At 39.1% G+C, this 16,422-nt stretch overlaps 1 protein-coding gene across 1 annotated transcript; it reads left to right on the plus strand.

Moving 5' to 3' along the window:
• Positions 1–1,562: 1,562 nt before the first annotated feature.
• Positions 1,563–8,477, plus strand: CD200 (CD200 molecule). The gene is made up of 4 exons (XM_070751547.1): positions 1,563–1,608; positions 2,471–2,788; positions 7,679–7,987; positions 8,446–8,477. The coding sequence occupies exons 1-4, from the start codon at positions 1,563–1,565 to the stop codon at positions 8,475–8,477; spliced, it is 705 nt and encodes a 234-aa protein (XP_070607648.1).
• The last annotated feature ends 7,945 nt before the right edge of the window (positions 8,478–16,422 follow it).

Consider the following 16,422-nt stretch of genomic DNA (forward strand, 5'->3'; position numbering starts at 1 on the left):
TGTTTTGTTTAGTAATATGACTAACTTCATATGTTCATAATCACAACAGAAAAATAATATGAAGTCCATTCCTTATTTTTTTGCATAGCATGTGGCAAACCACAGATCCATACATGTTCCAACAAAGCCAAACATTTTGAAGAAATTGAAAAGCAACTTCAATTTCAGGTAATATATGTAAATATAATGTTTCGGTCCAATGAACTTGTATTCATCAACTGTATTTATCATTACAGGTAGTGGTTAACAAGGCAACCACATTTTTCTTTTTATAGAGTTTCTTGTCAACTGACAACATGTGGTTTTAAAGGAAAATGGGCCTAATACCTAGTAATAAGCTAAAGTTGTCATCTATTTACAGCATATTGCTGAGTTAACCATCTCTGAAAGAAGTAGAATAGTTAGGCCAATTCCTTTTTTGTAATATGGGATTTTGAAGTTGGCTCCAAGTGTTTTGTTACTATATATATTAAACACTGGGAAATTCAGAATAAATTGAATGACCAAGAACTGCTCCAAACTTGACTGTAAAAAATATGACTTCAGTAACCGAGTTGTCGAAGCGTGGAACTCATTACCAGACTCCATAGTGTCATCCCCAAACCCCCAACACTTTACCCTTAGATTATCTACGGTTGACCTATCCAGATTCCTAAGAGGTCAGTAAGGGGCGCGTACAAGTGCACTAGAGTGCCTTCCATCCCCTGTCCTATTGCTCTCCTATATCTCCTATACCTTTCTTCTATTCCTATATTTCTTCTTCTATTCTTTCATTGATATGTTCTATTACTTTATCTTCTTTTCTATTATTTCTTAGATATATTTTACTATGAGTATCTCCTCTATAACCTTCATCATGTATTTTACTATGTGTATATAGATATATACCCACTAAAACCCTCATTGTGTATTGGACAAAATAAATAAATAAAATAAATAAATAAAACATATGACCAAGTTGGAATGGCCTTGTAGTAGTTCATCTACAGGCTACTCTAGATTGCGGGAAATTCAAACTAGATCCTGGTTCTGAGTAAGTGAATATAGGATTGAGTATTTTTTTAAAAAAAAGCGTCATAGAATTCCCCTTAATGTGATTTTATAAGGACTTCCCCAAAATAATAATAAAAACAGCTTTCAGTTCCCTTTAATTGCTCTGTAATAAGTTACCATTCTAAACATAACTTATCAGTGTCTTAACATCTCACAGAGTTAAAATGATCTCTGTATTCCTTGTCATCTGTATTCTCTGGACTCAATACTCTGTAGGTGAGTTTTGGACAAACTTTTCATATTGTTGTAGTCAACCTCCAGATATTTTGGATTACAACTTCCACAGTTCTCTGCATCTGGTCCAACAGGCTGAATATAATATAATTCAAAATAGCCAGAGAAGAATAAGGTGTTTACTTGTTGGTTACCTTTACTGCATGTTAGTATTATGGACAAAGCTATGTGATTAGAAATTTGAGCGGTATTTCTCTGAGATATGATAATCTCAACAGTAAATTTCAATGTTTTTCTTATATGACGCCAATGATAGCAGAACAGATTGAATGATAATGGCAGAGTCAGATAAGGTAGAGAAAAAAAAATACTGGCATCAGGGTAATATCAGATTGTGGTATGTTACCAGGGCTTGCTAGATTATCTGATAAACTAATGCATGACTTTGACATCAAAAATGGCTATCGCAAGTTAGAATGCAAAAGCTATTCCTCTAGGACACCCTATCTATGCTGATTTGTCTCCTTTGCTACTGCTACTAGGCTAGAGAGTTATTTCATGTATGTATTTTTATTTATTACTATTTGTAACTGCATCTCGAGGAGGGCTTAATTAAATAATCTTAAAGTCTAGGTAAGTACAATATTCAGAATACTGCTGATATCGTGATATAAGCTTAGGTTCAGTTCTGGAGACCTTACCTGCAAAAAGATACTGACAAAATTGAACGGGTCCAAAGACAGGCTACAAGAATAGTGGAAGGTCTTAAGCATAAAACTTATCAGGAAAGACTTAATGAACTTAGTCTGTATAGGACAGAAGAAAAAGAGGGGACATGATAGAAACATTTAGATATGTTAAAGGGTTAAATAAGGTTCAGGAGGGAAGTGTTTTTAATAGGAAAGTGAACACAATAACAAGGGGACACAATCTGAGGTTAGTTGGGGGAAAGATAAAAAGCAACATGAGAAAATATTATTTTACTGAAAGAGTAGTAGATCCTTGGAACAAACTTCCAGCAGACGTGGTTGGTAAATCCACAGTAACTGAATTTAAACATGTCTGGGATAAACATAGATCCATCCTAAGATAAAATACAGGAAATAGTATAAGGGCAGACTAGATGGACCATGAAGTCTTTTTCTACCGTCAATCTTCTATGTTTCTATGTAACTTATTTTGTCATTAAGAATTCATTTTTAAAAAGGTCTTCAGGATTTAGTACCTTGGACTTTCTTTTCAGGTGACACAGAAGTGATTCACAAGCCTGTTCAAACTATCACAACTGGAAAAAATGTGACTCTGTTCTGTCAGTTGGCCAATCATGACATTGTTCAGGTCACCTGGCAAAAAACCCAAACGAACATAGCAACTTATAGCAAGGCTTATGGAGCTAAAGTGCTGAGTAACCAGAGCAATATCCATCTTTCCCAGAGCGATTTGACATTTTCTGCCATCACTTTCAATATGGTGACATTCAAGGATGAAGGCTGTTATAGTTGCATCTTCAATACATTTCCCTTAGGACCTATTTCAGGCAAGACATGTCTCAAAGTCTATGGTAAGTTATATTGTTTTATTGTCTGGATCAGGGGTGGGTTCTAACGTAACTCGCTGCCAATTCGCTTTCTCCCGCGCTGGATGGGTGCGCCGCATGGGCTTGCGTACTTTGCATGCACATACATGCGCAATGCCAAAAAATTAAAAAAAATTAATCAAAAAGAAAAGCCGAAAGCAAGATAGCAACCACATGCACAGTACTGAAAACTCGGCTTCTCACATGCTCAGAAGAACAAAATATTTTAAATTTTTCAAAAAAAAAGATAGAGATGCCCATGAACTGGCACCAACCCAACCAGTCAGTTCCATGCATCATTTCATAAGGGGCGTGCGTAAGTGCACTAGCGTGCCTCCCGTCCCCTGTCCTATTGTTTCTCATATATCTCATATACCGTATCTACTATTTTTCTATTCTATTCTCCTTATACTACTCTTATAATATCATTCTATTCTCTAATTGATATATTCTATTCCTAAATTTCCACTTCTATTCTTTCTCTAATATATTTTACTCGAGTATAACCTCTATAACCTTCATTGTGTATCATTGTGCATTGGAATAAATAGATAGATAGATAGATAGATAGATAGATAGATAGATAGATAGATAGATAGATAGATAAACAGACAGACAAACAAACAAGTAAGTAAATAAGTAAATAAGTAAATAAGTAAATAAGTAAATAAGTAAATAAGTAAATAAGTAAATAAGTAAATAAGTAAATAAGTAAATAAGTAAATAAGTAAATAAGTAAATAAGTAAATAAATAATGACATCACCAGCGAGTCACTACCGGTTTGGATGAACTGATCCAAACCGAGAGGAACCCATCTCTGGTCTGGATCTTTAATAATTGTAGATCAGTTTATGCTAGCACCATTACCTATAGTAGTTCTATAACGTTTATAGGTGCAATAAATAGTTTCTCTGACCTAGTGTAAGTTGATTGCTTCTGTTCCATGATTTAAGGAAAATTTCATTAATGATATGTGATAATATCCAAGGGTGGGCTGCTGCCCAGATGGGGGGGGGACATGGTGGGGTAGCGAAAATGGAGTTCTACCCCAGAAAACCCAATTTGCACTGTAAGATGTTGAAAGAAAAGGCAGGGTGTCCTGCATAAGCCACGGCCACAGTGTGGTAATAAAAAATATGGTAGCCCTTCACTGGTAATATCAGAAAAGAAGAAAATATTATTACATGTACATACACACATGCACACACACTGTTGATCTGAATGAGAATTAGTAAAGCATCATGCATTGTATACTTTCAAAATCTGGTTTCCCAAAGGCATTAATATCTATGAGCTTCATGAGGTGATTTAGTAATGTCTTTTTTTTTTAAATAAAGTTTATTTAAATAAAGTTTAACAAAGGGTAAATGGGGAAAGGAAAGGAGGAGTACATAAATTTTAAAAAGGGATAAGGGTATTGTATTTTGACGTATATATCTTACATTGTAACAAAAGTTTCAATGTTCATGTTTATATCTTATTACTATCAATATTTCATTTTTCTAACTTGTTTTATCGTAATTTCTAAATGCTTTGGGTGCAGATTCCAGTTTTAAGCTCTCTTGCCAATCTCATCCCATCTCTCATCTCCTTTTTGTTTTTTAATTCAGTCAGTATTACCTTGTAATGAATTTGGTTATTTTTCTGTCTCTTTCCTCTTTCAGCTATGTTATCTTGCATTCTTATCAGTTGTGTGAAAAAAAGTCTGCGGATTCACAGCTTAATTTTTAAGGCTTTCCCAACACCTTCCCTACCCCATATCTATTATCTTCTCTGATCTGTGCTCAATTGTTTGCCACTAGGGAGAAATAGTTGTATGAAGGTTATTGTCTAAGAACTTGTTGCTTTTTCATCCTTTGTGCCAAAGCAGATCACTATAGAGAGATTAGTCTCGTTCATGGTTGATTTGCCTCTGGGTTCTTCTGATCAACACATTCCCTCTTTTCTGTGTGGCTTATTTACACTGCTTACTTGCCCTGTTGTCAGAATGGGCAGGCAACCATTGCTGAACAGCAGAAATCGGTGATGCCCAGGGGTGGGCAGTAGGCAGGATGGGGTGGAACACAGTTCCACCAGTGGAAATGAAGCTGCATGCCCAGCTCCAGATGACCAGCGGCAGTCACTTCCAGGATTACTGGTCTCGGCTGGGCTCTCCTTCCCCCCCCCTGCTGCTGCTGCATCTGTGCTTCTTGCTTTTTTCCTCTTTCCTCCTTCCTGGCCTCGGATGAGCTTCCCTCTCTCCTTCCCAGCTTCCCTCCAGCCTCACGTGGCCACCTCCCAAGGCCAGGAAGGAGGAAAGAGGAAAAAAGCAAGGAGCGCATAGCAGGAGCAGCAGCAGGGGAAAAAAGGAGAGCTGAGCCAAGCAGAGCCGCACCAAGCAGTCTGGGGTGCAGTCTTTTTCCCTTCATGAAGCTCTCACTCCATCCACAGCTGAGATGAAAAGGCTTCATGCGGCAATAATAATCTTGTACCTCTCCCTCGGTTTTCCGATACTTTTAAATCCCTCCCTCTCCCATCCTCCTCCTCCTTCTCGGAAAGCAGCAGGGAGACCAGGGGGGGCCTTTTCCTCCCCCACTTTTCTCAATAGCTGATCGGCACCGTTTGCCTAGCTACCAAGACTGAGGCAGTGGGTGACCAGGAAGGAGAGCGGGGGAAACACGAAACAAATTGTCACCCCAGCGAGTGACACTGGTGAGGTTGTAAATCAAAGACTTAACAGTTCACTTGAACGATGATGATCGTTCAAGCCACTCCCACCAGGTCACATGGCGAGCAAGCCACTCCTAGCCAGTCACATGACCATCAAGCCACACCCACAAAAAAAGCCACACCCACAGTGTGGCAGTAAAAATTTTGGCTGCCCATTTCTAGTGATGCCACTTTCTATTAAACATTTACTCAACATAAAAGTAACAGGTATTTTTCTGCTCCATTTCTAAAGTTCTTACTTCTATATTTTGCCATCTTGGGTGTTTCTGTCCTTTTTGGATAGTGTATTTTATTTTATTTTATTAGAAGATACTGTAACCCTTGTAAGTTATTGGTGATAGTATTTCACAAAGAGAAACACTCTTTGAATCTAATGTTTACTATAGCTTATAATATCTTTTAGAGCTACTGACACCAGGCATGTTCATTGACTCATATAACAGAAATCTAATAATCTCCGGGAGATTATTAGAATTAGGAATCTGAATTGTTTTGTATAATAGGCTATGTTTGGCTAAAATAAGATTGAGTAATTTTTATTTCATATATTTTTCCTAGGTATTATGTGAGTTGGCCACCATATGATACCTTAATATTAATATAGGCGTTTTTGAAGGGAGTGGGTTATGGCAATTATATAAACACTATAATTATGTTCTGCAGTACACATTTAGCTGTGTTGTATAAATTAGCCAATAAAAGTTCTGATTTTAGGCCAGGTTTAAGTAAGAGATATTGTGATCACATTTTAATCATCATTCCTCCTCTGAACCAATAACAGTTAATTTAACAATTGCTTAACATAGTCATAAAAATCTATGATACCTGGCTTTAGATAATTTGTGGTATCTTTTGCAGTGTTAATCAAGAAAGCAAGGCAGTTCCACAATATAAGATCAGATGGTGTTTGTTTACATGCTAGGGTAAAAATAAAGACTCTCTTGATCCCAGCTCATCTCCTGGAAGTTATATGAATATGTTCATATAATTTTCCTGGCAACTGTATGGAAATGTTTGCTATTCTTTCAGGATGTTTGTTTTTAATATATCACCATAGCTTCACCTCTAAAACTTTTGGTGGTCTCCCAGTGAAGGGCTACCAAAATATTTACTACTACATTGTGGATGTGGCTTATGCAGGACACACTGTATTTTATTTCAACATTTTCAGTGCAAATTGGGTGCTCTGGGGTGGAGCTCCATTTTCGCTACCCCATTGCATCTCCCCCACCATCCGGGCAGTAGTCCAGCCCTGTGGCCTCCCACCTAAGTGATAACCAGGTCTTACCACCGTAGTTTTTCAACACATCAGCTAATAGATACTGCTATGTCATGGAGTTTTGCATGCTATCAACTCTCCTTCATTTTCTATGATAGTTTCCATGATTATGGTATACATCAAAATAATCTTTAGCTGAAATATGTAGAAACTTTCTAATTAAACAACTAATAGTGGGAAGGAATTGGGGAATGGCTAATACTGGGCAACGGAAGAGCACTCTTATAAACATATCAACTCCACAGTTTATCCACTTAAACTATTCCTATACTGCATTCATGCAACCTGATTCTATGCTATTTCAACACAACTTTGCTTGGATTGAGATGCTTTGGCAACAGTTTACAAAATATTCAATCCAAACTGTAAAATGTCAGATCTTCCTAAAGTATTGGGCAATGCTGCTGTGCCCTCCTGTTTCAGTAACAATTAAATAACTTGCCGTCCTGTGGGATTTAGGTTGGGAAACCCAATAATCAAGCTTAGTTTACGGCAGTGAACTCTGTTATTTCTATATAAGATTGTGAATAGCTATCAATTGTAGGTATTATCATTTAATCCAGCTTGGCTAAAAAAAAGGTAAATCATTGTTGACCATATTAATCATGCACTCAATAGCAATGTGATTTGTAGCATACTATCTGAGCAGGTGTTCTATCTATTTACTAGAGAAGATAGTTGTAGCTAATCGGCTCTACATACACGGTGTCTTTCTAGGTTCTCTGCCTTCTTCCTCACCATAATGGTCCACTGTTAATGAGGAAATCCTTCCCTTTATTGCTCTCTCCTCTCTGATGTTGCTTAATGTATGAGTAATTTGGTTAATAAAAATTTTCCTTCTCCCAAACCATACCTGGAAATAATAATTAAACAATTTGTTTTGAAGCCCTAACAGAACCTGAAATAAATGTAAAACAAGTTCCTAATCCAGATAATATGAAAGAAATAAGAGAAATAAACTGTTCAGTAACAGGAAGACCAGCTCCAGTAATTACCTGGAAGATGAAGAAACCTCTTCAGATGAAGCCAAAATTGCATACGATTCTGCACTCGAATAAGACAGTAACTGTTATCAGCACGTTTACTCAAGTCTTGTCTAGGACAGTCTCCGAAAATTCAGTAATTTGCGTTATTCAGCATCCATCTTTAAACACGTCACAAGAATTGACATTACCTGAAATTGTAAGCAAACAAGGTGGGTTTAAAGTCATAAAATTCCTTTGTTTTCCTTCTCTTTCCCTTTTCCTTTGCCCTTTCCTTGTACCCAATCTCTTCTTTCTTGTCTTACTGTAGTTTGTCTTAGAAGTTCTACTATTTTTCTTTACAAACACTTTCTTCATGAGTTTATTATTTCTTGAGCATATACAAGTGAGGCCAAAGGATGCCAGTCATTTCCTTGATCAAATCTATAATTCTCTAAAGTTGTTTTTTTAAAACTAGACTTGCTAGTTTTATACGGAGAGAAACAAAAACAACTTAGAACAAACCTACTTTCCCAGCTTGTTTCTATTACAGATATATTAGCGATTATAACTTGCAGAATTTCTAATTGGCATCTCTAAGGGCAAGCCATTTTCCTGTCTTAGACAAGTAGATAAAGAATGCTTATTGTGAAGAACGCATTTAAAAATTGTATTTCTGTAATGTAATTAGGAAAACAGCTCATTGCAGCAGAGGCGGAGTAACGACACGGACACAAGAGCTGGATTTAAAATGGGTCATTTTTATTAATTAAATTTAAATAAATTCGCATAAATTAACTATAACCCTAAACAAGGACCCGCAGGGTCAAACAATTGCTTCCGGGGTGGAAAATGACATCAGAAAAACTTCCGGGGCAACATATGGGCGTAGCTCCATACTGATCCAGGTGAGGGGCCACGCCCTCACCTGACTCACTGCCATGTACTTGCATGTGGGAGGTCCCGCCGTCTATCCCATACAAGGGGAAAGCAATGGGCGGGACCCAAAGACAGGTTCCCCCCAATTGCTCAGGTCGTTTCCACCACAAGCCTTTGGAGAAAACCTGTCAATCATCCCCAAAGATGCCCAACGGAGAACACACAGTTGCTAAATCACCACCCAGTTTTCCGCCCCTAACCTGCCTACCCAAATGACCAAAGGTATGCCAATTAGCCTGAACAGGGGCGAAGCACCCCCTAACCGCATATCCATCACTGCAGTGTAGAATAGGTGAAAAAACGGTCACAGAAAATACTGCAACCGCCAAAAATTCCTATTCGGCCCCCAAGGGGCGACCCCCTCTGGCACACTGGAAGATAGGGAGGGTGGGTGGGTGTTCGCTTCTTCTTCATCCAGGGTGAAAAGGAGGCCCTGGAGCCTGGCCAGCCCTTTTATAGGGCTGCAGGCTCCACCCTGGATGACATCACTGGGAAGGCCGAAGCCTTCCCAGGAGGTGGCCGAGATCTCGCAAAATCTCACGAGATCTTGGCCGAAAACAAGATGGTGGCCGCGCCGAGGGCCGTGTCTCCCTGGCCCTGCAGCAAAACGGGCCAGGGATCAGTCACCGGCCGGGTATTATATGATTTCTAAATATTTTCCACAGTCATTGTCATTACTGCTCCAATTTGATCCATCATCTGTATTAGAAATCGTATATTGTGACACTGATAACACTGAATGGACTGGATCAAGTTCAAACTATGTCCCTAGGATTCTTTTATAAAACCAGATTTTAATGCAGTTCTCTGAGCACCTGATCTTTTCTATTCTTTCTTTTTATATTATTTCATCTGCCATTTCTTATTTATTTATTTATCTTTACAGCCCCAAACAATCATCAAATAATTGGTATTGCAGCTATCTGTATACCGATTTTCCTGTTTCCCTGTTTCCTTGGGCTATTTGTCTTTTTCATATACCGGAGAAGGAGACGAGCACTAGTAGAAAAAGAGCAAGATCTTCTATGCTGCGTAAGTCTCAAATATATCTCATAGTATGTATGGAACAATGGAATGCCCCAGCAGAGTAAGCTTAATTACATTATAGGAGAGAATTAGAGCTAATTTTGACTTTAGTCCTTTATATATTTGAACAACAGATTTTGCTGGCCAAAATGAGCTACAAAGTCAGGGTATACAGCTGAATATATATATCATATATATATATCATATATATATCATATATATATCTAGATGTGGGCTGCTGCCAAAATGGCTAATTGTGTGCAGCTCCGCGGCTCTGGAACGCGAATGTGGGATTGAGCGCAATTATGCTTCCTGCACCTATGCAGGTAGTAAAATTTCACACAGGTGCATTTTGACAAGGTTTTTCTCTTCCCCGCAAGCAGCCCATCTCTGTATATATCATATAAATTGACTTGATAGAAAAACATAGGCATACATACATATACATACATACACACAGGATCTTCATAAAGGCGATAGGTGAAGGAAGATAGCCAATGGACAAAGGAGCAACAATAGAAGCAAATAAAGGAAGGCAGATTTATTTTATTTATTTATTTATTTATTTGTTTGTTTGTTTGTTTGTTCGTTTGTTTATTTATTTATTGGATTTGTATGCCGCCCCTCTCTGTGGACTCGGGGCGGCTAACAACAGTGACAAAAACAGAATGTAAAAATCCAATACTAAAACAGCTAAAAACCCTTGTTATAAAACCAATCATACATACAAACATACCATGCATAAATTGTAGAAGCCTAGGGGGAAAGATTATCTTAGTTCCCCCATGCCTGACGGCAGAGGTGGCTTTTGAGGAGCTTATGAAAGGCAAGGAGGGTGGGGGCTATTCTAATCTCTGGCGGGAGTTGGTTCCAGAGGGCCGGGGCGGCCACAGAGAAGGCTCTTCCCCTGGGCCCCACCAACTGACATTGTTTAGTTGACGGGACCCGGAGAAGGCCCACTCTGTGGGACCTAACTGGATGTGAACTAGACTTTCGATACCACTTTTTGGAGGCATTGAGAAAGGCAGAATCATTTTTATACCAATAGCTGATGGGTACACCGGGTAATATGATGGAATTGTTGGGGTGGAATTAAAATTTGTACCCACCCAAGCAATAAGATAAAACTAATAGTAATAGTTTTACTAGCAGAAAAACAGAATCTACAAGTGAAGTGATTCCAATCAATAAAGGTCCCAAGTAATATTAGCAGAGTGTGTCAAGTTCTGAAACCAATAAGCAGCTTTTTCTCAGATGAAATTTCTGTTCTAAACAGATTATAATCTTATAGTCCAGAACTTCTCCTTAATTCACCCTTTAAAATGTGTTATTTCTCTGCCAGGTTGTTCCACTTTGTTCTGGAAGAACATTATGTAGAAAAAATGGCTGCACAAAGAAAAAAGCCCCCGTGAAATCACTCACTGAAAGAAAGTTTCTGGACACATGAAACATTTCCTTTTTTTGTTAAGTCAAGTTTTTTATTTATATATAAATATTTTGACACATGAAACATTTTTATAAAACGTGAAATCATATGACAGAAGGGCATGAACGCATACATCTTGAGGCCTTGCTCTTAGCACAGAGAGAACAGGCAACCAGCAGGCTGGTTAGCGCCTAAAGGCCTTCTTTTTGCCTTTTAATTAATTTTTCACATCCCTTGCCTCTTTTAAATATTATATACAGGGTTTTTTTGCTTTTAATGTTGTATTTGTATACTGCCCAGACTCCTTCTGTGAGAGAGATGGGTGGTTCCTAAATATGCTAAATAAATAAATTTAAAAAATGATAGTTTCTGTTGTGTCCAAAAGACAGTTAGGTTTTGTACCCGCCCCACATTCCTTGGGCGGGAAAATATTGTATCCTGATTGGTTGGCTCAGCCTGGCAGCCTGGCATATATATAGCTGCCAGGCACGGCCATGTTTGTTCTTGTTATATTCTGTAACCATTATACACCGTTAATAAAGAATTGTTCTTACCCAAGTCTGCAATCCTTCACTCCGCTAAGGATCCAACAATTGGCGATGAGGAAACGTGCACCACTAGACAAGGTAACCAGGGAATTCCCTCTGCTGCCTCAGGCATCCCTGACACCTTCCTTATTCTGGATTCACCCTCCTGCAATTAGGCATTGCCTATGTGTTTACAATGAATGTTTATGAGTCGTATTCTTTATAAGATGTACTGTATCGTTAACCAGAAATTAAGCTAAATAATATAGTAACATCTAATAAAAATATTTATTTTGAAATTAGACTGTATTGTTTTATTTACTACTTATTCTATTCCTTTCAACAATCGGTATTGGGAAATGCGCGGAAGCAAAGAAATCAGCATTTTTTGCCCAAATTTCACTGCTGGAAGGACATTCGTGTGAGGTTTTGGCTGCTGCACATGCACAGCAGCTGAATCTCGCTGCAGCGCTTAGAATGGCAGCTGGGGCCAGAAACAACAGTGGCCTGCCCAAGCTCCGGCCGCTTGGTTTGCTCTCTGCTCTCCCATGTCCACAGGCATCTCTTGGCGCACGTAGTGATGGAGCCCTGAGCGAGTCATGGCCAACACAGTTCCAGGATGCATGAACAGAGGGATAGAATCAAGATCACATGAAGTGTTAATACCACTCTATAATGCCTTGGTAAGTCCATACTTGGAATACTGCATTCAGTTTTGGTTCCCATGATGTAAGGATGTTGAGACTCTAGAAAGAGTGCAGAGAAGAGCAAAAAAGATAATTAGGGACTGGAGGCTAAAACATAGGAAGAACGGTTGCAGGAACTGGGTATGTCTAGTTGAATGAAAAGAAGGACTATGGGAGACATGAGAGCAGTGTTCCAATATCTCAGCGGTTGCCACAAAGAAGATTGCATTCTCCAAAACACCTGAGGGTAGGACAAGAAGCAATGGGTGGAAACTAAACAATGAGAGAAGCAACTTAGAACTAAGGAGAAAATTCCTGACAGAACAATTGATTGGTGGAACGGCTTGCCTCCAGAAGTTGTGAATGCTGCAACACTGGAAGTTTTTAAGAAGATGTTGGATAACCATTTGTCTGAAGTAGTGTAAGATCTACTGCCCAAGCAGGGGGTGGGACTAGAAGATCTCCAAGATCCCTTCCAACTTGGTTGTTATTATTATTATATCTTATAATACCATTTTTCAACCTCCAATACAGTGATACCTCATCTTACAAACTTAATTGGTTCCGGGACAAGGTTCCTAAGGTGAAAAGTTTGTAAGATGAAACAATGTTTCCCATAAAAATCAATGGAAAAGCGATTAATACGTGCAAGCCCAAAATTCATCCCTTTTTGCCAGCCAAAGTGCCCATTTTTGCACTTTATTTATTATTATTTATTATTTGGATTTGTATGCCGCCCCTCTCCGAAGACTGCTGGGATTGCCCTGAGGCTCCCCTCCATGGGAAACCCCACCTCTGGACCTCTGTGTTTTTGCAATGCTGCGATTTCACTGAGGCTCCCCTCGCTGGGAAACCCCACCTCTGGACTTCCGTTGCCAGTGAAGCGCCCGTTTTTGCGCTGCTGGGACTCCCCTGCTGGGATTCCCCTGCAGCATCACAAAAACATGGAAGTCCAGAGGTGGGGTTTCCCATGGAGGAGAGCCTCAGGGGAATCCCAGCAGTGCAAAAACAGCTGCTTCGCTGGCAACAGAAGTCTGGAGGCGGAGCATCCCAGCGGCAGCGGTGGGTTTGTAAGGTGAAAATAGTTTGTAAGAAAAGGCAAAAAAATCTTAAACCCCGGGTTTGTATCTCGAAAAGTTTGTATGATGAGGCGTTTGTAAGATGAGGTATCACTGTATTTCCATCTGACTATTGCTTCTTATAAAGGAATAAATTTATATATATATATATATATATATATATATGTTTTCGTAGATTTTCACGGGTACAGGTATGACGGTCTTGGTATATTCGGGTTTCTTCCCATGTAGGATTTGGAAATTTCACATATATTGGACAAACGAACAGGAGAGTAAATGCACGTGTTGCAGAACATAAGAATGCATTAAAGAAAAAAGAAAAAACCTCCTCCCTTTTCCAACACTTCAAAACTACAGGACATGAAATTGATTTTGACAGTACCAAATTAATTTCCAAAACAGAACACTACAGCAAAAGAATAATCATGGAAGCAATCGAGATAGAAAAACATCCCCAAAATATGACCAAGCGGGATGATACCTCTCGCTTACCAGACATCTGGAAACCAGCCCTCAAACATATCCCAGCCATAGAAACCAGACTCAGAACACACATTGTAAAGCAATCAAGCAGCCTGCAAGTTCCAACTACTCAGGATATCATGCCCAATCTACAACCATTAACTAATCAGCATACCTCAGCTATATCAACGACCCCAATTGTTACCCCACTGACTCACCAGGAACTTTCTACACAGCAGGCAATTGCTGAGCCATCAAACCACACCCAGCCACCAGTATTTATAGAAGGAATGCAGCTCAGGTCTCGCAGTGTTCGCCTGAGAAGAAGGATAGAAACACCAGCCTGAAGATGACGAGTGAGACCTTGTCGAAACGTCGCCAGAAATTTCCAAATCCTACATGGGAAGAAACCCGAATGTACCAAGACCGTCATATATATATATATATATATATATATATATATATATATATATATATGTTAAATGTTTTTAGCTGGAATTTTTTTTAAAATTAAGGGAGACTAGGATAGATCCATTTCGGCCTTATTAGGCCTCATCAGCTAGCCACACCCTTTCTTTACTGGGATTCGATCTGGGAAGCTTCTGCATTGTAAAGCAGAGAGCTAGCAATTAGACCCATCAGATCTGAATCCTCCCAGCTCTGTACCAGGGAGGGGGTATATGTTTTTCTTATGTCGGATCACCCTGGTATATTTTTAAGGAACGTCACAGCTCCTTTTTTTGCCTCTAGGCCCAACCCAGGGCCACTGCAGGCAGTAATATATTTATAGCCGACAAACTATATTTTGTATGTGTTAAATGTTTTTAGCTGGAATTTTTTTTAAAATTAAGGGAGACTAGGATAGATCCATTTCGGCCTTATTAGGCCTCATCAGCTAGCCACACCCTTTCTTTACTGGGATTCGATCTGGGAAGCTTCTGCATTGTAAAGCAGAATCTGATGGGTCTAATTGCTAGCTCTCTGCTTTACAATGCAGAAGCTTCCCAGATCGAATCCCAGTAAAGAAAGGGTGTGGCTAGCTGATGAGGCCTAATAAGGCCGAAATGGATCTATCCTAGTCTCCCTTAATTTTAAAAAAAATTCCAGCTAAAAACATTTAACACAATCAAAATATAGTTTGTCGGCTATAAATATATTACTGCCTTGCAGTGGCCCTGGGTTGGGCCTAGAGGCAAAAAAAGGAGCTGTGACGTTCCTTAAAAATATACCAGGGTGATCCGACATAAGAAAAAAAATATATATATATATATATATACACACACACACACACACACACACATACATACACACACACACACATACATACATACACACACACACACACATACATACATACACACACACACATACAGTGGTACCTCATCTTACGAACGCCTCATATAATGAACTTTTCGCGATACGAACCCAGTGTTTAAGATTTTTTTGCCTCTTTTCTGAACTACTTTCACTTTACGAACCCAAGCCACTGCCGCTGGACTTCAGTTGCCAGCCGAAGGCTTCCCTCGTTGGGAAACCCCACCTCCGGACTTCTGTTGTCAGCGAAGCGCCTGGTTTTGTGCTGCTGGGATTCTCCAGAGGCTCCCCTCGCTGGGAAACCCCACCTCCGGACTTCTGTGTTTTTGCGATGCTGTGATTTCCCTGAGGCTCCCCTCGCTGGGATTTCTTTTATTTTTGCCAGCACTGCTTTGAATCCCAGCAAGGGAAATCGCAGCATCTCAAAACCACGGAAGTATGGAGGTGGGGTTTCGCAGGGAGGAGAGCCTCAGGGAAATCCCAGCAGCGCAAGAAAGGGCTCTTCGGCTGGCAACATAAGTCGAGAGGCGGGGATTCCCAACAGCGTAAGCAGAAGGGTTGAATTTTGGGCTTGCACGCATTATTTGCTTTTACATTGATTCCTATGGGAAACATTGTTTCATCTTACGAACTTTTCACCTTATGAACCTTGTCACAGAACAAATTAAGTTCGTAAGACGAGGTGCCACTGTATATCCTTTCTATCCTTCATCTCTTGTGTGTTTTAATACTCCAGTTGTTATTCATTTTTTGGCTTGCCTCCCATATTCATCTATTGGATCTTTATCTCTATCAATATCTGTATTTTCACTATTCAGACTGAATATTTCTTTCATCTTTATCCTGCTAACCTGCCAGGCCTCCAGAATATCTACCCATCTCCCTTTCAAAAGTATCTTTTGATTATCTGGTTCCATTTTTAAATATCTTAAAGTGCTTTTCCCTTGGTTTATTTCATCAGTCATTATTATTTTTATCATCTTCTTCTTCACATCTATTGTAAACTATTGAAAGACCTTATATCATAAATAAAATAATAAACATAAATATTTTAAAATTTACTTATACAGTTTAGATGTGTATATGACATAGCTGACAATAAATAGAAAACATCAACACTGCAACTCCTTTTACTTGTACCACTCCCCTTTTTAATGCTTGTTCATGTTAAAACAGTGATGATGTCTTGTGCCTATTGTACCTTTTGAA

The sequence above is a fragment of the Erythrolamprus reginae genome, chromosome 4, assembly GCF_031021105.1.
Source record: "Erythrolamprus reginae isolate rEryReg1 chromosome 4, rEryReg1.hap1, whole genome shotgun sequence".
Taxonomy (NCBI): domain Eukaryota; kingdom Metazoa; phylum Chordata; class Lepidosauria; order Squamata; family Dipsadidae; genus Erythrolamprus; species Erythrolamprus reginae.